Source organism: Panthera pardus, unplaced genomic scaffold (genome assembly GCF_024362965.1).
Source record: "Panthera pardus isolate Hobbes unplaced genomic scaffold, ASM2436296v1 HiC_scaffold_6, whole genome shotgun sequence".
Classification (NCBI taxonomy): domain Eukaryota; kingdom Metazoa; phylum Chordata; class Mammalia; order Carnivora; family Felidae; genus Panthera; species Panthera pardus.
Window position 1 is genome coordinate 74369933 of NW_026526991.1, and position 25799 is coordinate 74395731.

Consider the following 25799-nt stretch of genomic DNA (forward strand, 5'->3'; position numbering starts at 1 on the left):
TATAGGGTAGTTCTATTTTCGGTTTTTTGAGGAAACTCCATACTGTTGTCCATTGTGACTGCGCCAGTTTGCATCCCCCCAATAGTATAAAAGGGTTCCTTTTTTCCACATCCTTGCCAACACTTGCTGTTTCTTGTGTTTGGATTTTAGCCACTCTGATGGGTACGATGTGATATCTCATTGTAGTTTGGACTTGCATTTCCTCCATGATGAGTGATTTTCGAGCATCTTTTCATATGTCTGTTGGCTACCTGGTATCATCTCAATTTTTTAATGTTATAGGCCCCTTTTCTTCTGTTCATATCAAGAACAGTTCTGGGCAAGGCCAAAGAAAGCTACTTTAGTTCTCTCCTACCAGATCTTATCACAGGCATGTAACAGGGAAGCAAGCTTCTAAGCTGCTAGCACTACGGGTAGTACCTGCCTGTTGGTGGTCTGCTAGTGTAAGGCGGCAGAGCAGAAATAGTAACTGACAGATACTGCGCTTAAGAATTGAACTAAACTCTATCATCACCTAGTAACATGGGTGATGTTTTTTATTCCTAAAAGGTACCTCCCACAAAATCATAGTTATAACTCCTGTTGTGTTAGTGTCTCATATTCTAATGTCAAATCATTGGAATATAATTTTATATCATGGGTCAATTTGGATGTAATTCGTCTCCTGTTGACCAATTTATTGTAACAATAATTACCAAAACATATGAAAGACATACTTTTTTAGCTGTAATTAGCTATGCCTATTACATAGCTATAATTTTTAAAGTATAACATACATGCAGTAAAGGACCCGATCATTAGTGTACCACTCAATGAACTGTCACAAAGTTAACAAATATAAATAATTACCACTCCCAAGAAATAGAAACTTACCTACATCCCAGAATCCCCCATGCTCCTTGCTAGTTTTATTCCCATCTTCAGCCCCCTGTCTCCAGTCCCACTTACTCCCGTTCCCAGTATGCCCCAGTAAAGGTAATTATTCTACTGACCATTCATTAGTGTTTGCTGGGTTTGAAACTTGTATAAATAGTATCATACAGTACACATAGGAGTTCTAGTTGCTCCACATCTTTGTCGATGTTTGATGTCAGTCTTTTTCATTTTAGGCATAGTGGTAAATCACTGTGGCCTTAGTTTGCATTTCTCTGATGACTAATGAAATTAAGCAATTTTTTTTTTAACATTTATCTATTATTGAGAGACAGAGAGAGACAGAGCATGAGCAGGGGAGAGGCAGAGAGAGGAGGAGACACAGAATCCGAAGCAGGCTCCAGGCTCCAGCTGTCAGCAGAGAGCCGGAGGCAGGGCTCGAACTCACAAAACGCGAGATCATGACCTGAGCCTAAGTCAGATGCTCAACTGACTGAGCCACCCAGGTCCCAAGAGATTAAGCACTTTTTATTTGTTTATTGGCCATTTGGATAGCTTTTCTTTTTAAAACAAATTTTTAGTGTTTATTTTTGAGAGAGAGAGAGCGTGTGCGTGCGTGCGTGCGCGCGCGCATGAGTTGGGGGAGGGGCAGGGAGAAAGGGAGACACAGAATCTGAAGCAGGTTCCAGGCTCTGAGCTGCCAACACAGAGCCTGACACTGGGCTCCCAACTCATGAACAAGTTACTTTGGTTTTTTTCATTTTAATTATTATTCTTTTCTTTTCTTGTTTCTTTAATGTTTATTTTTGAGAGAGAGAGAGAAAGAGAGAGACAGAGCACAAGTAGGGGAGAGGCAGAGAAAGAGAGGGAGACACAGAATCCAAAGCAGGCTCCAGGCTCTGAGCTGTCAGCACAGAGCCCAATGTGGGGCCCAACGCAGGGCTCGAACTCACAAACCTCGAGATCATGACCTGAGCTGAAGTCGGACACCTAACCAACTGAGCCACCCAGGCACCCCAGATAGCTTTTCTTATGAAGCGCCAATAAGTTTTTTGCTCACTTTTAAATGGACTTTTCTGTTTTTTTCTTATTGATTTGTAAAAATTCTTATGTACTCTATAATGTGACTTTTGTCAGACACACACACACACAATCTTAAATATCTTTTCCCACTCTATTCTTACCTTTTCAGTCTCTTAATAGTGTGTAAGAGAAGTTCATTTTAACAGTTCAGTTTATCAATCATTTTTGCATGTATGGTTAGTGGTTTTATGTCTTATTCAAGAAATATTTGCCTAATCCAAGGCCATGAAGATATTCTCCTACTTTATCTTCTAGAAAATTATTGGTTTTTCATTTCACATTGAGATCTTCAATCCAATTAGAATTGATATTTTATACAGCGTGAGGTAGGGAAAGACCATAAGGTTTTGCTGAGATTTGTCAATGTGATAAAGATAAAATTCAAGTGCAAAGAAATAAACTCAGATTATAAGTCCAAAGAAAAAAGTACGGAGGAATAACCTACTATTTTAATTCTTAAAAAATTAATAGACTTAGGGTGCCTCGGTGGCTCAGAGTCACCTGCTGAGAGTCCAATTCTTGATCTCAGCTCAGGTCTGAATCTTAGGCTCGTGAGTTGAAACCCTGCTTTGAGGTTCTGTGCTGGGCATGAAGCCTACTTAAACAAAAAATTAATAGACTTAATTTTCTTAGAGCAGTTTTAGGTGTACAGAAAAATTGAGCAGGAAGTACAAAGAGTTCCAAATAAATACCCAGTTTCCCTCACAGCTTCCCCTATTATTTACATCTTGTATTAGTGTGGTACATTTGTTACAACTGATGAACCAATATGCACACATTATTAACTGAAGTGCATAGTTTACATTAGGATTTATTCTTTGCATTGTACAGCTGTAGGGTTTTTGACAAGTGCATCATGACATAACCTTAGTTTTTAAATTTTTTCTCACCTTTGCAGTGAATAACAGATGTCACCATCTTTCAATATATACTTTTTATTAGCAGAGCTGAAAGGTTGAAGTAAAATGAGCAAATAATGTTAAATATTACATCCTTAAATGAGAAACATTTGACAAAATATTTAAACTATTTGGTGAGGAAAATAAAATGTGTTGACCTATGATACAAAATACGTGAGTGCCCTAGGTCATGAATTTATATTCTGCCACTAAGGAATTTGGCTTTTTCATAGAAGTTATGCAGTTGGCTGTTGTATGCATGACAAAATACTACTGGCACTGTCCTCATAGTACCTGCCAAAAAACAACCAATAGAATAAAAGTCAAATGAAATCGGTCCACAGCTATTTGTAATTTTGTTGCTAAAAGCATGAAGAAAACCCAGTAAGCACTAATCTGCCAGAGCAACATGGAAAGTACCATGCCGTATCAAGCACAAATCCATCTGTGCTAGTGTTTTTCCTTGTTAACAGAGGCTGTTGATGAAAGCTGCTACTCAAACCCCTTTTAACCTAAATTCATAAAATTCCATAATTATTTTAGATCATCAGCCAGATTCTCTATGAGCCAAACCTATTCTTAGAACTTTAACTGATACAGCAATTCATTATTTTTGTAGCTTGCTGAGAACCCTTCTGTAATTTTTTTGTGACTATCTAAATTTTATCACATTTAAATGTGTTAAGAATATCTACATTCTGTTCCCAGTCTATTTATCCAATCACATCCTTCACTCCTCACTTCTACCAGCACTCAAAGCCTTTCTTTTTTCATTCTTCAAGGAAACTAACTTCAAGGGACTAATGGTAGTTCTGTAAAGCAGTGATTAACAGTAGGGCCAGGAGGGACCATAGTGGATTATCATAAAATGTCTCCATGGACACATGGTGATTCTGATATTCAAGTGAAATCTGTGCCTGCCACCACCCATTCTGTAACATGAGCAGGCTGTTTATCATCCAATTGGCATTGTTTGAAATTTCCCTTCTCTGTGCCATTACTTACGCTGTACTTGTGATTTCTTAATTGTACATAGTCTTCAAGGCCTCTGTCACAGTCGGCTGCTCTGTGAAACATTTCCTGTGTCTTGCAGCAAGAATTGATTTTTGCCCTCTCCAAACACCTCACACTAACTCTTGTCATAGGCTACCCTGCGTAATTTAGGAACTTGTCTTCTGTCTCCTACCAGACTGTAAGTCCCCCAAGGAAAGAGTCTGAAAATCACATTTATCCTTGCATGTCATATAATACTGTGCCTAATTTCTTAACACATCTAGTTGTTTAGTAAATATCTGCTGAGTGAATTTTACCTTATATTATGCATGGAACCCTTTCAAACTCAGCTGAGCTGTCTATGAGCAAGTAAAGGTAAAAGTATTTGGTAGTCCTAGCAGGGCACAAGTTAAATATTTGCACTGTTGTAGAAAACAAAACACAAAAAACGAAACAAACAAACGAAAAAACACTTTACACTGAGATAAAACAGAGAGAAATATATATCAAAACGGGCCTATGGCTATCTATAGCATTCTAATACTTTCATTAATTTATAGTATTTAATTTAGAACTTTGGAGATAATTTATGGAAGAACCATGTTGAAAATCCTATAGACGATGGGAAATATAAAGTAATGACTGGGGAGAATAATTTAGAAGAATAAGACTAAATTGAGTACATACACAATAATAACCAAAGAAAGTAATCACCGCTAACACTTAGAGCACTTATTGTCAGCCATGGATTAGACTAATACTTCATTTGTATCTCACCTTTAAACCTCACAACAATCCTTTGAGATACAATTGTTTAAGATAGTAGTATGAATTCCCTCATTTACACATGAGAAAATAGGCATGAAGAAGGTCATTGGCTTGTTTTATTTCTCTTACCATTTGTCATTAAGTAGTAGAGCCTGCATTCAAACCTAGTCTACCTCCTACTCTTGACCGTAATTCTGCTTTGACAGTAATTTAGGATGTTCATCCATGTATCCATTTATTCATCCATGCATTCAATACACATTGAGGTGTACTCTGTGCTGGACACTCTGCTGAGTACTGGGAATAAAGAGTCAAAAACAGTCTTGACTCTTAAGGAGCCTATAGATTATTAGAAAAGGCAGACGAGGGTTTCCAGGGAAATCTCTTCTAACGAGTTGACTTTCTTAAAGAAAGAGCTAGGCAAAAAAAGGAAGGGAAGTGTAGTAAGTATATATATTAATGGTATATATGCCATTTCAAGGAAATGATATATGCAAATACCAAAGGATAAACAGAATTTTGTATGCTTGAGGTGAATGGAATATTGTATGTTTGAAGTGCTGTAGGTACAGTTTGGGTGAAACATATAAACTAAGTCTAGATTATGAAGATCAGCTAATTTACATTTCTATTGAAGGAATCACCCTAGAAATACTTGCTTATATTCCAGTTATTACTAGTTTATTGAACAAATCACTAGCATTTTATTGCATAACTGTAAGAAGGGCTGAATGTTGAATTTGGAAAGGTTTGAAAAAATGCTAAATGAAAATAGTCTTAATTGGTAATTTAATTGCTCTAACTCTCTCCTAAAAAAATAATGAAAGGAAGCTTTAAATAAAATCCGGTACAAATACTGTATTTTCAATAATTCATTAAATTTCTAGAAAATTGCTGATATTAATGAAAAATTTACACGTGGGTTTTTTAGTCACCATTTCATTTGTAAAAATGAAACAGTTACTTGAAAAAACTCAATAGTTTTGTAATTGGCTTTTAGATCTAGAAGATGGCCAAAAACAAGCTATGGTTAGTGAACGGACAGAAGCCTTTACTACTGCTCGAAATTTATTGGCCTCTGGAGCTGATGCTATCGAAAGGATTATGTCGTCATACAAAGAGGTACTTGCATATCTTGTTTTCAATTTGATTAAAATAAAATATTTGAATATCAAGAAAGATGTAAATTATCAGATATACTTAGCATTTTGAAAGCATCTTTTCTCTACTATAAATTCCTAAAACTGTAATCAAGATAAAGGCAGCAACTCCTAAGTGTTTTGATGCTAATACTATTTGAGTTTTACACTCTCAGTTGAAACTCCCCTTTTTCGGTGTATAGTTTTCTTTTCTTTCTTTTTTTTTTTTAATGTTTTTTTGTTTATTTTGAGACAGAGCGAGTAAGTGCACAAGGAGGGGAGGGGCAGAGAGAGAGAGGGAGAGTGAGAATCCTAAGCAGCCCCAGCCCTATCAGCTAGAGCCTGACTTAAGGGCTTGATCTCAAGAACAGTGAGATCATGAACTGAGCCCAAATCAAGAGCAGGGCACTCAACTGACTGAGCCGCAGAGGCGCCCCTAGTATGACATATCTGTTTAAAAAAAAAAAAAAAGTCTATTAGGTGTGGATTCTGGAACCAGAGAACCTACATTTAAAAGCTTACTCCAGTATTTACAAATTATGTGAACTTCATCAAGTTCCTTAACCTATCTGCATTTGTTTCCTCATATGTGAAGTGGGGATAATGACGGCATTGATTTTGTAGGGTTGTTGTGAGTCAATGCATGTAGAATATTTAAAACAACAGGGGCATCTGGGTGGCTCAGTCGGTTAAGCATCCAAGCTTTGGCTTAGGTCATGATCTCATGGTTCGTGAGTTCAAACCCTGTGTGGGGCTCTTGCTGACAGCTCGGAGCCTGGAGCCTGCTTTGGATTCTGTGTCTCCCTCTCTCTCTCTCTGTCCCTCCCCTGCTCACTCTCTGTCTCTCTCTGTCTCTCTCAAAAATAAATAAACATTAAAAAAATCATAATAATTATAAAAATAACACATATTAAGGAATTCAATCACCGCTAGCCAATAATATCATTTATATACTTTGCAAACTTGTACTCATCGTTCATGACAAGTCAAGCCTCACCAACCGCATATAAAATCCTCTTGTGATTCCACCTTCTTCCTCACCTTTCTTGCAGAGTCTGGGTCTTCCTTCTCCGTGTCCCAGTAAATCTGATGCTTTACCACATTACAATTGTCTGTCTGCTCACCAGACCTTGAGTGGAAAGCAGCAACTTACTCATCTTTGCAGTCCTAATCATTTTAATACTTGGAATATTGTATGTGGTCAAGAAATATTTGCTGAAAGAATGGTATTAAGACCTGAAGATGTCACAGTGTTAAAATTAGAAATTATTTATTTCAGATATTATATAATATTCCCATGATTAATCATTTTCACCATTAATTTACTCTTTTGGCTTTTGTATCAATATGAATCACCAGACCATCATTATAAATTTATCTGCCTATTAAATCAGCCTTGAATAGACCATATAAAAGAGTAAGAAAGTTTGTGATTTGCTGACAAAAGTTTTCAGTGTCATTCAACAACTGATTTATTGAAAGGATTTTTTTTTTTTTTAAAAAGTAAAACCGATTGTTTAGGGTCATATACCAAAACAACTCAGCTTTAAATTTTTCTTCAAATAATAATTTTGATAATGTGTACATCGTTTTTAAGATAGGTTTTTGATGTAATAAATCATTATTAAAATTAAATGACAAATCAAAGTTTTACGCATCTCATATTAAAATACTTTGCTACCTAAGTCACAGAAAGAAATCGACTAGTTTTTTCTACATTGTATCCAATACAAGAAATAATTTAATTTTGCTTTATTTTCCCTGAATATACTTGGGATCATAGAATGTTCACATCTAAAGAATCTTACCATTGCTGTAACAGCACAAGCAAGAACCATGCGTTCTCTCTGCTGGTTCCAGAAGAAAGAGGATTCCTCGCTAGAGTAAGAGTCCTAGGGCAAACTCCCTGCCTTGTATCCCAAAGTAATTTGTCAACAGTCATATGCTCACTCTGCCTACTCCACCTTGCATTCTAGCATATTAACTCATTGCCTCTTGCCTTTCTTTAACTGACCCATACATTTCATTTTGGACCCATACATTTCATTTTGGATTTTTTCCTCTATGCAAATACATTTACTGAGTTTCTTTTGAATCTGTATGTTGTTAATTCTTGGCTCTGTTTTGCTCCACTTGGGGACTCAAGGGATTCTTGTAGATAACATTTTAGAAATTACCGATTAAAGAGTTACAACATTAATATACAGAAATGAAATACTAAATACAGACGTCTCACATAGTAGAGACGTGTGCTGGAAGGCTATTGATAACGATACATACTCATTTACGGCTTAGGTTTTGCACACACATAAATCTTACACAAATGTCAGCATTGTTGTATTATCCCACAATTTATTAGTGACATGCCTTGCTTATTGGTACCAATTTCCTAGTAAATATTCCCATAAGGGAATGGTTTTTGTACTTTTCTTTTCACTGAGAAAGATGGTCTTGACAGGAGATGAGTCACCTTTCACATTACCCTGATAACAACAAGGTATTATTTTAATAGAAAAACAGCAAGGGATTCAACCTAAATTGGACAACTGGCAGAATAAGAGCAAGACACCATTCTACTTAGCCTTAGGGACTAAAACAGAGATTTATCTCATTTTTAATCTCACTCAGAATAAAAGTCAGATTTAATGTTTTTCTTTGGGCATGTAAATCATGTTTGGCTGGAAAAGAAGCTGAACTATGGGATTTGGACTAAAAAGGATTTGAAGCTTTTCACTGAGCTCACTTCCAGTATTGATATCCTCTGACAGGAGTGTTTTCTTTGGCGAAGCTTAGGAATTTTGACAATCGATTTGACTTAAAAACATTCATTTCATAATAAGGAAAAAACCCCTATTTTTCTTATATTTAAAATCTTCCATTTTAAATTGAAAAAAGATATCAAAACAAAGGATTGTTATTTCATTGAATGACGTTAAGCTTTTCACAAAATTTCTAATTTTCTGGAAATAAAATTTGTCATGCAAACAGGAGCCAAATCAGAAATTTGATTGAAAGATTTTAAGCCTCACTAACATTCTGAAATCTTTACATTTTATTTTGAACACTCATTTGAATGAATAATTTTTATGGGTTTTATAATTCCAATCAAATTTACATTGACACTGTGTTATTTTGTTCTCTTGGTAAGCCTTTTCTGTTATTTTTTATCATTAACAGATGTATTATTTTTTTCATGTATTATGAAATAAGATCTTTAATATTAAATCAAGAAGCTAATAGATCGCATATTTATTTAAAAGTCTATCTGGAGTATATTAACTCTATTTTATCTCTGTGCTGATTTTAGATCACAGAATTAGCAGGCTATACTGCTCGAGTGTACAATATGTTTTGGGTCTTTGATGAAGTAAAAAGAGGCATTTATAAGAGAGCTGCTGTCATGCAAGAGTCTGAAAACCATAGCAAGAATGGAGTTAACATAGAATTACCCCTCAGTGACACATTGGAAATCAAAGGTATTAAAGCAAATGTTTTATATTTTCCTATTTTGAAATGCTTACTTTATCAACAGAACCAAAATTTTTTAGAAGATCACTGTTATTAGTTACCAAGAGCTAATATTTACTTATTTAAACAACTATTCCTAAAGTTAGTGTCACAGTTTGAGGAGTGGTGACTAACATTACCAAGAAAAAATTATGCTATTTTATTTAGAACAAATTTCTAGAATTATTTTTAGAAACTGAACATATGGCAGGATGAATTGTTTGCTTTTAAAATTCAAATACAGAATTAGAGCTAACATTTTATTGTTCTTCATTATTCTATATTTTTTAACTTAACTTTAATTATCACATTTTAAAAAATTGTGTTATTCCACACCTTAATTCTCTTATTGCAGCATTGTATTTTTTCTGTAGGGAAGGTTAATTTAGTGAAATAAACAATTATAAAGAATATAGCTAGGTTATATCAGATAGAGTTTATCTCATTATGCTCTCTTTATGATGTTGACATTAGATTATTGTATAATGTTTCTGAGAAATATTTTCCAAATGTATGTGTCAGAATGTCCAAATTTACATTAAACCTCTTTTGAGATGTAGATACAACATATACTAGCTTTTATAACTTAAACTATTCCTTAACTTTTAGGAAGAGTTATTGATGTGGATCATGGAATTATTTGTGAAAATGTTCCCATAATTACACCAACGGGAGAAGTGGTGGCTTCCAGGCTAAACTTCAAAGTAAGATGATATTCAAGAATCTTCTGATTGTTGCCATCACACTAATACAAAACAACTCAGAATTCATGTACCTTATGTTAAGTACTTGGAGGAGCATATGGAAAGGAGGGGAAATCAAGAAAGGTATGCATAGTGGCTCAATTACAGAAGCAGTTCCTCAGAAAGCAAAGAGAAAGAGAAATTTGATTTCTACTGCTTTTTTGCTGGGGTGAAAATCAAAATTTCTCAGTGCACTGAGGGCCCATACAAGGTAACTTTTGGGAATAATAGAGAAATTCCTCAGAAATTAATATCTGGAAAAAAGATTTTAATTTTTTCCTTATAGGGATTACTCAAAATATACAAGCCTATGTTGTAATGTATCTACTAAAATATAAGGAAGAGGTCATTAGCAAGTTTACTTCTGCTATTATATATTCTCTAAATATAATTTATATTTCCAATAATCACCTCTTCCATAGGAAGAAATAATCAGAAGATTCATGGATTGGAATTTAGTGTTTAATTTTGTTGAGATTAAGAGTTGTTATTTATTATTCTATGTCTTGGTAACAAAAACCAAGAAGTGAAAATTGCTTAGTAAACCAGAGGCCCTAATTTAAAGCATTGTAAAATTTGAACAAACATTTTTGGAATTCAAGCACACAATAATTCTCTGATAAGCATTAATGACTACAATGAAGGCATCTAAATTTACAAAGACATGATTGGACTTGGTAACAGAATTACAAACATGACAATACACATACTAATGATTTCAGCATGGACCTCAGTCTAAGTTTAATTATTACAGATGTGCTTGCAAATGAATAAGGGTTCTGGAAGATGATAAGTACTGAACATGGGAAAATTCTTTGTTAATAAATATAGGAGAAATTGTGTTTGTTTTGAGAGAGAGAATGAGTGTGGGGAGGGGCAGAGAGAGAGACTCTTAAGCAGGCTCCTCAGTGTAGAGGCTGATTTAGGGATTAATCCCATGACCCTGGGATCATGACCTGAGCTGAAATCAAGAGTCGAATGCTTAATCGACCAAGCCACCCAGATGCCTGAGAAATTGTATTTAAATTACAATTTGGTTAGGCTTTATTTTTCCATTTATAGACTTACAGAATGATTTAATTAGTTGGATATGATCATGAGTACCAATTAGGTGCTAATGATGCACCATAATCTTAAGTAGATTTGAAATAAAACATTTGAAGGGGCATATATGGAATGTTTAATTATTTATTAATAGTTTAGCAATTTTTTATTTATGACTTGTTATACAGAGTTTGTCAGGTTATGTTTTGTAGTATCAATTCTTGTTCCATTTATTAAATAGTATTAAGAGTCTTGAATTATACCACCTACTAACTACATTATTGTGGACACATCACACTCTTTCTGTGAAAAAATTCAGGGCTCAGTTTGTTTTTTATGCAAAATGAATTTAAAAATACTTAATCTAATGAAATGTCATCAATTTTGAAGTTCTACAAAGATATATGTTAATATAGTATACTTTATGATAGTTGGCTTTGTTTCTGACTCGGGGAGTTTTATTTAAAAAGTGTCAGGTCCCTAAAATATAATGAAAATTCTGTTTCCTATATATACATTGACAAACAGGTTTCTAGAGGAAAAGGTTCTTATCCATTATGGGATTAAAAAACTATTTGATAGAGAAAATTCAATGATGTGGGAATTATTTTTGCTTCACACTCACTGTTAAACATAAGAAAACTTATGCTAATAAAATAATACGAATATAGAAAAGGCTTCTATTATGACTCAAATGTGTTAAATTTCTGAGAATTCCTAATAGAGAATGATGCTATTAAAATATTTTGTGAATATGCCTTTCGCCATGCCACATACCTTTAAAAAAATCATTTAGGAGGTATTTATGCTTCTACAAAATTAAACTTCCTTAACCCTCTCTCTAGTGACAGAGTGCAGCAAATCACAAAATTAATTCTTTCTGGGTTCTTCCCAGGATTTTCTTCAAACTTTATTCTATCAAAATAACTTTTCAGTTGGCTACAATTAGGGAGAAAAAATATGTATAGTAAAATGTTTAGACTCAAGCTCACTGCTGTCTTATGTCCTTGTGGTAGCTGCCTTCAGTGCTTGAAATGTTCTTTCTCCTGCTCTGACTGGCTGTTTCTTGTCACACAGGCTCAGCCTAAATGTTACCTCCTCAAAGAGGATTTTCCTGTCCACCCATTCAAAAGAAGCATCCCCCTACCACCTCCAACCCCACAATGCCACCATTGGCATTGGCATTCTTTCCCAAATGAATCTTTCTTGTTTTGCCATTATAAAAGTATTTATCACTGCTTAATTTTTGTTCACATGTTTCTTGCCGTCTTTCCCATTGGAATATAAGCTCTATGAGAACAGAAATGTGTCTTGGGTAGCACTGTAGCCCTTGTGCCTAGAGGAATGTCTGGCACATGGTAGATATCCAATCAGTGTTTACTAAGGAAATCTAATTATTTAGACAGAACATAAATCTGAACCATTTTGGCTTTACATATACTTATTGTATACATCCCTAGCTCCTTTATCTTAACCTCCTTCCCAATCCTTCCCTTTTTTCCTTCCCTTCCTTCCTCTTCCCACCACCTTCTTTCAACAAGAAGATTCCAGTTTATGTTATACACAATATGTAGACACGGAAGTGATCCCTTATACTGACATAATGCAAATAATATAGTGTTTTTTCACCTTTGAGTTTTTTTTTTAAGTTTATTTATTTATTTATTTATTTATTTATTTATTTATTGGGTGAGGGGGGTAGAGAGAATGGAAGAGAGAGCGAATCCCAAGCAAGCTCTGTGCAGGCTAACAGCACAGAACCTCAGTGCTCAATCTCAAAAACTGTGAGATCATGACCTGAGCCAAAATCAAGAGTCAAGCCCTTAACAGACTGAGCCACCCAGGCGCTCCTTCATCATTGAGTTTTAAATATGACATATTCTATATCACTGATACTTAGATATTTGTGTCCCTATTATACAACACTGTATCTACAAGCATACAGATTTCTGCCTTTCATACGTTGATGATGCTCTATTCACTTTTTAGTACTGATTACAAAATATCATTTGTTCTTAGAAATGTTCTTATCAGTGTTCTTAAGGCAAATTTTTAAATGCTGTTCTTTTTCCTTGTTTTTTACAATGCCTTTTAAATACCACACTAAGACAACTTCCTGATTCTATTGGGTGGAATGGGAATTCATGAAACTTAACTGTTTAAATTTAAATGATAAATAAGATGGAAGATTCTAAAGAGAAGCATCCAACTGATAATGGATAAATAACTTATTTTATATATATATACATATATGTTTTAATTCATTCCTAGAATTATATATTATACATATACAACATATGTAACATATATATAACACATATAACATATATATAACATATATGACATATATATGTATATATATATATATACATATATATATGTTTTAATCCATTCCTAGACATAAGACTAAATTATAGTCTTCTTGCTTTCCTCTCTCTTGGCTTGGTAAATGTATTTTCCCCATCTGTGAACAAAACAGAATTAGAATCATTTCATCTCTCTGATGAGCTTTTGTGATTGTGTAACATTTCAGACTGCTGAAATAGAAAATTAAACCAACCATCTGGATCTTAGAATAAACTTTGCTTTATAGCTAATAACTCCAACTGACAAATACAACAAAGTTGTATTTGAATTCAGTATAAATTTAGTCAAATATTAATATAAATAAAGTCAAATTTAATATATGTTAATTTAAAATTTTATACTTTCTTATTTCCCATGTGGTTTTGTTTCTACATATATGTATAACATCTGATTACAGGACCTCAATTAAAATTTTAGAAATCCAGTGCTCATTCCAAGAAGGTCTATTTCCTTTGGAGTTGGATTATCTTATCATGCTATTAGCCTCAGAGCAAAGTCAAAGCCAAATTTGATGTTCTCAGTTGTGATATATATATTTTTTGAATCCTTGCTAATCCTAGGTTATCATGTGTTTCAAAATTTGCAAAGAATTGCTTTTAAATGCTGCCAAATGAAATCACTTTTAAATATTGCAGTTTATAATTCTATTTCTTACTCTAGGTACAAGAAGGAATGCACCTTTTGATAACTGGGCCCAATGGTTGTGGAAAAAGTTCTCTCTTCAGAATTTTAAGTGGGCTCTGGCCTGTGTATGAAGGAGTCCTCTATAAACCACCTCCCCAACATATGTTCTACATTCCACAAAGGTACGTACATATTTTATATCACAAGTACATTTCATTTTTCTTTTGAATTATATTGATTTCCTTAGGCTCCTCAGTTTGTCATCTTTAAACAAGTTTTCACTCAGAGCAGCTATTAAGGAAATAAAAATTTAGTTATCCAAAAAGTTTTATTATTGCTTTGATTAGAAGTTTCCGGGACAATACCACTTCTTTTTATTTTCACATCTATCTAGATATAATGAGCACTCAAAGACTACAGATGTTAATCTCAAGGAATAGCAAGCTAGTTGAAGGAATAATTTGATTGCTTTAGATGTCAACTTATCTCTTCTCACAGAAAAAATATTACCTGGATAGTATACTAATCTCTTCATCAAGCTGTATACATTCATATGTTCTAAAATTGTTCACTTATATTTTAAGAGCCTTTATAAAATAGTCTCTATTACTGTTATGCTATATTATTAATGATTTGAAACTACCTTAATTAAAATTTTACTCTAAGAATGAGTGTAAAGTAAGCATAGAAATATTTAAAAGGAACATTGTTTCTTTTGAAGTCTTTAGCCATCTTTCCTCATAGGCATTTAGAAATATCTGAATACAAAGTCATACGTGAGAATTTGGAATATTTATTCCTGCTCATCTTTTCCATCTGTCATCACCCTGGGTTAGGTAGACATCACAGAGTACTTACTCCTATTGTGTTAGAACATTCTTCTGTGGAACCTAAAAGAGCACTTAGGCTGGAGGTATAGAACCAGAGCAAATGTGAAATTTATATCAAGTATGGTGCTATCACATGTCTGTCTTGCTCCTTTTCTTTTGTCATAAAGTGCTTGCACCTTCCTGCCCTCTGGTCTAATTTTTAGACCGCATGTTGTAGTTAGGCAGATGAAGTTATGTGGGGTTCTTTGCTTTAAAGTAAGACTTATGGGGCGCCTGCGTGGCTCAGTCGGTTAAGCGTCCGACTCCAGCTCAGGTCACGATCTCGCAGTCCGTGAGTTCCAGCCCCGCGTCGAGCTCTGGGCTGATGGCTCAGAGCCTGGAGCCTGCTTCCGATTCTGTGTCTCCCTCTCTCTCTGCCCCTCCCCAGTTCATGGTCTGTCTCTCTCTGTCTCAAAAATAAATAAACATTAAAAACAATTTTTTTTAAAGTAAGACTTATGTTAGCAGTGGAAAGCTACTTGAAGTATAAGAGAATTAAGAAATGCGCTAGCAATAAGAAAATATTGGATGTGAGCAGTGTCATGAATTCTTATGTTTACCACAAAATAGATAACATCTTGTGACACCAGAATCCTTCTCTTTCTCTATATGATTTAAAGTTTCTTGGGAGATCTTCTGAATCTGACAACTAAATTATCCTGCCAAAGCTTAAGTTTCAGACACTAATGTGTTAAGTAAATGGATTTTTAATTTTTAATTTAGGTTATAAGGCATAGAATCATGAGGAAAATATTCTATCATAGAATTCTACTCTCAATTCAAATAAAATCATATATATATATATAAATTTTATATTTTAAGCTATTTTAGATTTCCTAAATAATATAAAAGGTACAGTTGGTTTTTTTTTTTAATTTTTTTTTATTATTTTTGAGAGAGACAGAGACAGAATGCGAGTGGGTTAGGGGCAGAGAGAGAGGGAGACACAGAATCCAAAGCAGGCTCCAGGCTGTGAACTGTCAGCACAGAGCCCTACGTGGGGCCCGAACTCATGTGCCGTGAGATCATGACCTGAGCCAAAGTTGGAGGCTAAACCGACTGAGCCACCCAGGCACCCCAGAAAGGTACAGATCTTGAATATAGCTGTAACCTGAACAACACAAGATATTTCCAAGGCATACAAAAGTGCATAATCAAGCAAAATCATCCTTCAGAAATTAAGGAAAAATAAAGACTTTCCCAGACAAACAAAAGCTGAGGGAATCCATCACTACTAGACCTGCCTGAAATGCTGAAGGGAGTTCTTGAAACTGAAATGAAGCTAGCTAGTAACATGAAAACATATGAACATATACAACACTAGTAAAGGTAAATATATAGTCAAATTCAGAATATTCTAATACTGTAATAAGATGGTATGTTAACCACTTAAATATTAGTATGAAAGTTAGAGGACAGAGTACTAAAAATCACTACAACTCGTGTAACTTTTAAGTGATACACAATACAAAAAGAGATAAATTGTGATATTAAGAACATAAAGAAAGGGTCGAGTTTTTTTAAAAAAATATAATGATCATTCATTTTTGAGAGACAGAGAGAGACAGAGCATGAGCAGGGGAGGGGGCAGAGAGAAAGGGTGGCACAGAATCCGAAGCAGTTTCCAGGCTCTGAGCTGTCAGCACAGAGCCTGACACAGGGCTTGAACCCATGAACTGTGAGATCATGACCTGAGCCTAAGTTGGATCCTCAACTGATTGAGTCACTTAGGCACCCCAGAGTAGAGCTTTGATATGCATTTGAAGTTAGGTTGTTACCACAAAGTGAAAACCTATAGTAGATTCATAGATAAAAACAAGGGAATCAGCATACTACCACATAAAATCACCAATTCACTCAAAGAAATAAAAGGCATCCAAATTGGCCAGGAGGAGGTCAAACTTTCACTCTTTGTAGATGACATGATACTATTTGGAAAACCCTAAAGATTCCACCAAAAAAATCTGCTAGAACTGATTCATGAATTCAGCAAAGTTGCAGGATATAAAACCAACACACAGAAATCGGTCGCATTCCTATACACCAACAATGAAACAACAGAAAGAGAAATCAAGGAATCTATCCCATTTACAATTGCACCAAAAACCATAAAATACCTAGGAATAAATCTAACCAAAAAGGTGAAAAATCTATACATTGAAAACTATGGCAGCCTATGAAAGAAATTGAAGAAGACACAAAAAAATGGAAAAAGATTCCATGCTCCTGGATAGGAAGAACAAATATTGTTAAAATGTCGATACTACCCAAAGCAATCTACATATTCAATGCAATCCCTATCAAAATAACACCACCATTCTTCACAGAACTAGAACAAATAATCCTAAAATTGTATGGAACCAGAAAAGACCCCAAAGAGCCAGAGCAATCTTGAAAAAGAAAACCAAAGCAGAAGGCATCACAATCCTGGACTTCAAACTATACTACAAAGCTGTAATCATCAAGACAGTATCGTACTGGCACAAGAACAGACACTCAGATCAATGGAACAGAATAGAGAACCCAGAAATGGACCCACAAATGTATGGCGAACTAAACGTTGACAAAGCAGGAAAGAATATCCAATGGAATAAAGACAGTCTCTTCAGCAAGTGGTGCTGAGAAAACTGGACAGCGACAGGCAGAAGAATGAACCTGGACCACTTTCTTACACCATACACAAAAATAAACTCAAAATGGATGAAAGACCTCAATGTAAGACAGGAAGCCATCAAAATCCTTGAGGAGAAAACAGGCAAAACCTCTTTGATCTTGGCCACAGCAACTTCTTACTCAATGCGTCTCTGGAGGCAAGAGAAACAAAAGCAAATATGAACTACTGGGATCTCATCAAAATAAAAAACTTCTTCACAGCGAAGGAAACAATCAGCAAAATTAAAAGGCAACTGACAGAATGGGAGAAAATATTTGCAAATGACATATCAGATAAAGGGTTAGTATCCAAAATCTATAAAGAACTTATCCAACTCAACACCCCAAAAAATATAGAATCCAGTGAAGAAAGGGGCAAAAGACATGAATAGACACTTCTCCAAAGAAGACATCCAGATGGCCAACCGACACATGAAAAAAATGCTCAACATCACTCATCATCAGGGAAATACAAATCAAAACCACAATGAGATACCACCTTAAACCTGTCAGAATGGCTAACATTAACAACTCAGGCAACAACAGAAGTTGGCGAGGATGTGGAGAAAGATGATCTCTTTTGTATTGTTGGTAGGAATGCAAGCTGGTGCAGTCACTCTGGAAAACAGTATGGAGGTTCCTCAAAAAACTAAAAATAGAACTACCCTACAACCCAGAAAATGCACTACTAGGCATTTATCCAAGGGATACAGGTGTGTTTCGAAGGGATACATGCACCCCAGTGTTTATAGCAGCACTATCAACAATAGCCAAAGTATGGAAAGAGCCCAAATGTCCATCGATGGATTAATGGATAAAGAAGATGTGGTATATACGGAGTATTACTTGGCAATCAAAAAGAATGAAATCTTGCCATTTGCAACTATGTGAATGGAACTGGAGGGTATTATGCTAAGTGAAATCAGTCAGTCAGAGAAAGACAAATATCATATGACTTCACTCATATGCGGACTTTAAGAGAAAAAACAGATGAACATAAGGGAAGGGAAACAAAACTAATATAAAAACAGGGAGGGGGACAAAACATAAGAGACTCATAAATATGGAGAACAAACAGAGGGTTACTGGAAGGGGTTTTGGGAGGGGGGATGGGCTAAATGGGTAAGGGGCACTAAGGAATCTACTCCCGAAATCATTGTTGCACTATATGCTAACTAATTTGGATGTAAATTTAAAAAAATAAAATTAAAAAAATAAAAAAAGAAAAAGAAAAAAGAAAAGAAAAAAAGAAAAAAGAAAAAAGAAAATCAGCAATTCACAAAGGAGGGCTGTGAAGAGGAAGAAAGAAGTCAGAGAACTACAAAAAAAGCCAGAAAACAATAAGCCAGTATTAGTAAGTCCTTGCCTATTAACACTTACTCTAAATGTAAATGGATTGAATTCTCCAATCAAAAGGCATAGACAGGACAGATGGATAAAAACAAAAAACAAAAAACAAAAAAACAACAACAAAAAAAAAACAAAACAAGACCCAACTATATGCTGCTTACAAGAGACTCACTTCAGCTTTAAGGACACACATAGATTGAAAGTGAAGGGATGAAAAAAGATATTCCATGTAAATGGAAACCAAAAGACACCAGGAGTAGCCATGCTTATATCAGACAAAACACACTTCTGGTGAAAAATGGTAACAAGAGACAAAGAAGGTCATTATATAATGATAATGTGTCCAATGTGTCAAGAAGGTACAATAATTGTAATATATATGCACCCAACAGTGGAGTTGGGTGCATATATAAGCAAATACTAACAAATATTAAATATGGGTGCATATTAAGCAAATACTAACAAATATGAAGGAAGTTACACAATACATGAATAGTTGGGGACTTCAGTATCCTACTTTCAACAACAGATAGATCATTCAGACAGAAAATTAACAAGAAACATTGGACTCAAACCATACTTTACACCAAATGGACCTAACAGACATATACAGATATTCTATCCAAAAGCAGTAAACTACATATTCTTCTCAAGCACGCATGGAACATTGTCTGACATATAACACAAAACTAGTCTTAGCAAATTTAAGAAGATTGAAATCATACCAAGTATTTTTTTTTCATTATAATAGTGTGAAACTAGTATCAATAATAGGAGGAAAGCTGGAAAATTTACAAATATGTGAAAATTGAATAACACGCTCCTGAGCAACCAATATGGGTCAAAAAAGAAATCAAAAGAGAAATTTAAAAATCTTGAAACAAATGAAAATGGAAACTAAACATATGGGATGCTACAATAGCAGTTCTAAGGCGATCATTTGTATCAATAAATGCCTGTATTAAAAATGAAAAAAGATGTTTCTAATAAACTTAACTTCGTGCCTCAAAGAACTAGAAAAAGAAGAAAAAATAAAGCCACAGTTAACAGAAGGAAGGACATAACTAATATCAGAGCAAAAATAAATGAAATAGAGACCAAAAGAACAATAAAAAAGATCAACAAACCTAAGAGCTAATAATTTGAAAAGATAAACAATATTGATAAACCTTCAGCTAGACTAAGGGAAAAAGAAAGAAGACTCATGAATAAAATTAGAAATGAAAGGGGAGATATTACAACTGATACATCTAAAATATATACGTTCTTAAAAAACTATTGTGAACAATGTTATACTAACAAATTGGATAACTTAGAAGAAATGGATGACTGCCTAGAAATAACCAATTTACCAAGACTGAATATGAAGAAAGAAAATATGAAAAGACCAATAACAAGAAAGGAGATTAAATTAGTAATGAAAAACCTTCCAGGAAAGAAAAGCCAAAACCAGTTGGTTTCACTGGTTAATTTCTAACAAACATTTAAAGAAGAATTAACGTCAGTCTTCTTAAATTCTTCCAAAAAATCAAAGAGGAGAGAGCACTCCCAAACTTATTTTATGAGGCCAGCACTACCCTGATAACAAAGCAAGATAAGGACTCTACAAAATAAGAAAACTATAGACCAATATCCGAGATAAATATAGATGTAAAAATTCTCAACAAAACTAACAAACCAAATTTAACAGCTCATTAAAAGAATCATTCTATGATTAAGGAAGATTTATTCCTGGGATGTGTTTAACATATGCAAATCAATAAATGTGATGCACCACATGAATAGAATAAAAATCGTATGATTATCTCAATAGATGAAGAAAAAGCATTTGAAAAAATACAACATGCTCTCATGACAAAATCTCCCAATAAGGTGGGTATGTAAGGAACATACCTCAACATTATAAAAGGCCATATATGACAAACGCACAGCTAACATAATACTCAACAGTGAAAAGTTGAAAGTGAAAGCTTTTTATCTAAGATCTCAAGAACAAGACAAGAGTGCCTAATCTGACCACTGTTATTCAACATAGTACTAGAATTTCTAGCCAGAGCAATTAGGCAATATAAAGAAATAAAAGACATCCAAATCAAAAGGGAAGAAGTAAATTGTCTTTGTTAGTAGATGGTATGATCTTACATATATATAGAAAAGCCTGAAGCCTCCACCAAAGCATTCAGGACAAATCAATGAATTAAATGAAGTTGTAGGATACAAAACCAACATACAGAAATTAACTGCATTTCTATACACTAACAACAAAGTATCTGAAAAAGAAGTAAAATAATCTTATTTACAATACCATTGAAAACCATAAAGTACTTAGATATAAATTTGACCAAGGGGGTGAGAGATCTGTATATTGAAACTATATGACTTTGATGAAAGAAACTAAAGAAGACACAAATGGAAAGACATCCCAAGTTCATGGATTGGAAGAATTAATATTACTAAAATGTCCAAACTATCCAAAGCTGTCTATAGATTCAATGCAATTCTGGTCAAAATCTCAATGGCATTTTTTACAGAAATAGAAAAAAAAACAATCCTAAAATTGTGTGGAGCCACAAACTGACCTGAATAGAGAAAGCAATCCTGAGAAAGAAGAACAAAGCTGGAAGCATTAACTTCTGATTTCAGCTATACTGCAAACCTATAGTCACCAAAACAGTATGATGCTAGCATAAAAATAGACATAGACCAGTGGAATAGAATCAAAAGACCAGAAATAAACCCCTGCATATGATCAGAGGTTTATTATTAAATTATTATTTAATTATTATTATTAAATAAACCCCTGCATATTTGACAAGGGAGCCATGACTACACAATGAGGAAAGGATAGTCTCTTTAATAAAGGTTTAAAAAAAAAAAACTAGATGACCACAGGTAGAAAAATGAAATTGGAACTGTATTTACACCACTCACAAAAAATGAACTTGAGATGGATTGAAAACTTGAATGTGAGACCTGAAACCATAAAAGTCCTAGAAGAAAGTAGGGGAAAAGCTCCTTGGCATTGGTCTTGGCAATGATTTTTTGGATATAACACCGAAAGCACAAACAGCAAAAGCAAAAATCAGTAAGTGGGACTACATCAACATATAGAAGGGGAGAAAATATTTGCAAATCTTATATCTAGTAAGGGTTTAATATCCAAAAAATATAAAGAACACATACAGCTCATTAGCAAAAACTCAAACAGTCTGATTTAAAAATGGGCAGAGAATTGAATAGACACTTTTTTCAAAGACAAATGGCCAACGGGTACATGAAAAGATGGTAACATCACTAAATGCAAACCATATGGACAATGAGATATCACCTAATGCTTGTGAGAATGACTGGTATCAACAAGACAAAAGATAACAAGTGTTGGCAAGGATGTAGAGAAAAGGGGATCCTTGTGCACTGTTAGTGGGAATGTAAATTGGTTTAGCCATTATGGAAAACAGTATGGAAGCTCCACAAAAAATTAAAAAGAACTATCATATGATCCAACAATACCACTTCTGGGTATATATAACTAAAGGAAATGAAAACAGGATCTTGAAGAGATATCTGTATTCCCATGTTCATTGCAGCATTATTTGCAATAGCCAAAATATGAAAACAACCTCAGTGTCCATCAACAGTTAAATGGCAAGAGAAGATATAGTACACACACACACACACACACACACACACACACACACACACACACACAGGAAACTTCTTCAGCCAAGAGAAAGAAGGAAATCCTGGTATCTATGACAACATGAATGGATCTTGAGGGCATTATGCTAAGTGAAATATCTGACAAAGAAAGATGAATACTATACGATAACACCTACATGTAGAATCTAAAAAAGCCAAACTTATAGAAACAGAGAATAGAATGGTGGTTACCAGGAGCCAGAGAGTAGAGGAAATGGGAAGATGTTGGTCAGGAGCACAAAATTCTAGTTAGAAGATGATTAAGTTCAGGGAATCTAATGCACAGTGTCATGATGACCATTAACAATAACATACACTTGGAAGTTGTTGAGAGAGTAAATCTAAAATGTTCTCACCATAATAAAGTAATGATAAATATGTGAAGTGATAAAGTCATCAGGTAACATTTCAGTGATCATTTTGCTATATATAAGTACATCAAATCAACATTTTTATATCTTAAACTTACGCAATGTTGGATGTCAATTTTATTTCAGTAAAACCAAAATAATGCCACTGGACTGTACACATAAAAATGGTTAAAATGGCAAATTTTATGCCACGTGTATTTTACCAAATCTTTAAAAAGTGGGAAAATAAAGAAAGTACATAAATCCCAGTGTTTGCCCTCAGAGAGACCTATGTTATTTTGCAATGAACCTAAATCACTGAGAAACCTGTTTTTAGTTATGAAATTTACTGTTGGCTAAGCAAAAGGTCAACTGCAACTTAGTTAAGAAGAAATGAGACTGAAACTCTGTTTTTTAAGGCTAAATGTGTTTTAAAATAATTACTGTTAAAAGTCATTTTATCTTCATTATATAGCTTCTAGAAATATGAAAATTTGTATTTATATTTAAAATTTTATAAGACAAATATCTCATATGCAAAATAATATGCAAAAAAGCACAGAATGTACATAAATGTATATGTAAACCAAGAGAGACTAAATGTAGTATTTATTTCTTATATCCTAAACACTGCTGATTTTTTTCAAGAACATTTGAAAATAATCTCATAAGTGTTTATGATTTCAAAAAAAGCTGTGACAACCTACTTCAAAATATTTGCCAATAAACATTTCTTCTTCAAATATTCGTATTAATGAGAATTATTATCTAATGGTTTATTGCATTAATTTAGGGAAGCAGAATATTGATTAAGTACTACTTTGGCAGAAACAAAAACTGTAAAGTGAATACAGGATCGAGTTTTATGTACCTACAGAATAAATTTCATCAGTCACTAACAGACTTTATTAAAATCTCCCTGTTTTCACTTTTTATGACTGAAAGACTTCTTGATAGAGGGTGGATCTCATTGTTATTTTCATGGGGGAAAAGGAGTGGATTTTGTTAAGGTGCATATCTAATAATATCATTTGTATTCAAAAGAAAAAAGTGAACTGAGGAAAATAAATGTTCTAATTAAGCAAATTGGGACACTTACATTTTATTTTATTTTAATTATTTTTAACGTTTATTTATTTTTGAGACAGAGAGAGACAGAGCATGAACGGGGGAGGGTCAGAGAGAGAGGGAGACACAGAATCTGAAACAGGCTCCAGGCTCTGAGCGGTCAGCACAGAGCCCGACGCGGGGCTCGAACTCACGGAGTGCAAGATCATGACCTGAGCCAAATTCGGACACTTAACCGACTGAGCCACCCAGGCGCCCCGACACTTACATTTTAAATCACATCTTCAGAGAGTGTTGCTGTGGCTCACTTTGCAAGCTGGGAAACCTGAATTCCTAAGAAATTGTGAAATCTCCTCAATATCAGCCCAGATACTGTCTTCTAATACTTAAACAATGTTAATAATGAGAACCAGATAAAAGAAAATCTGGGCCTTAGTTCAATAGAAATAAATATTGTGCTAGATAAATTAGTTTCAAAACAGCTTCCTCTCATCCTATTTCATTAATGATTGGATACAATAACTACTAGAACATTTGATACGTTTTAGCAAAGAAAAATGTTACCTCTAATGTAGATTTAGTACTCTAAATCTATGGGATGATATATGGTGAAATGTTTTGTTTTGCTCAGATGTAACTTTAAAAAATATTCTGGCAATTTTAGGCTATTGGAGACTGAAATTCCTGAATAATGTGACTGTATTGTAATCTTCAAACTGATGACTGAAACTCATTGTTCCCTACTGTTAGCCATCTTGACCCTTAGGAAAAGTTTTCCACTTGAATACAGATCCCGAATTTCTTTTGTCAATTCTTGGTGCAGTTTCTCTGTCTTCCCAACTACCCAAGGGTAGATTTGTGATCTGCTTTTGCATTCACCAATCCACTAATTTATGACCCATTAGTCATGTTGTAGTTCTTCAGCCATTAAACCTCAAAAGTCCAATCTTTTACTTGTTTAGTTCACCTGCTAACAAAACATTATTATATGCTAACATTCACCTAAATGGGGAATTGAAACATTTTGGTGGGGTTTGGGGGCACAGAGAGTGAGGAGAGGGAAGGAGAGAGTGGGGAAGGAACAAAGAGGGAAGGAACGGAAAGAAGGGAGGGAAGGAAGAAAGACATAAGAAATAGGTGTTTATTAACAAAAGGTAGCAAAATCTTGGGTCTTTCATATTACTTTTTCTTCTTTTTAATCATCCAGAGGACCATTTGTATACTTCACATATTTCTCCTCAGCAACAGTCTCCAGTTGGTCACCAACCCACTATGTAATTCTGTTCCCAGAGCTCTTGTTCTCACTACCCTTCCTTGGTAGAAATATCTTGGGACAGAAATTTTAACCATGATGTTGTTACTACTCAATCCTTATGCCTTAATACTTAACATTCAACAGATCTGAAATAGATTCAGACTTCCCATAATTGTGTATGAAAAGAAAACTTGTGCAAATTTTTGTCTATCTTTGACTTTGGGGGTTGAGAAGTAAAAGGTTAGGAAAGTGAGAGGACTGTATTATAAGGGTTGAATTAAATTTGACTAAACATTTTGTAAAAGAAACAGACAACAGAAAAAACAAAAGGAGGAAAAAGAGGCATAGAATGGCCAGGATATTATACTTCATATCTTGGGAACATTAATGTATATTATTTTTTGTCAGTACTCTTTTTTTTTTAATTTTAAGTGTTTATTAAAGCCCTGCTATAAGATACTATGTAGGATAGACAGTAAGACATAATCACTCTCAATGTAGAGCTTATGTTAAATT

The 25799-nt window shown here is 34.2% G+C and overlaps 2 protein-coding genes across 5 annotated transcripts in view; one reads left to right on the forward strand and one right to left on the reverse strand.

Annotated features, from left to right (window-relative positions):
* The window catches only part of CUNH12orf40 (chromosome unknown C12orf40 homolog), a 263127-nt gene that overhangs the window by 113572 nt on the left and 123756 nt on the right, over positions 1 to 25799 (reverse strand). The window lies entirely within an intron of this gene.
* The window catches only part of ABCD2 (ATP binding cassette subfamily D member 2), a 66413-nt gene that overhangs the window by 8121 nt on the left and 32493 nt on the right, over positions 1 to 25799 (forward strand). The window contains exons 3-6 of the mRNA XM_019452454.2: positions 5617 to 5738; positions 9063 to 9231; positions 9872 to 9966; positions 14077 to 14222. Of these exons, the coding sequence (XP_019307999.1) occupies positions 5617 to 5738; positions 9063 to 9231; positions 9872 to 9966; positions 14077 to 14222 (532 nt within the window). The remainder of the gene's footprint in view (positions 1 to 5616; positions 5739 to 9062; positions 9232 to 9871; positions 9967 to 14076; positions 14223 to 25799) is intronic.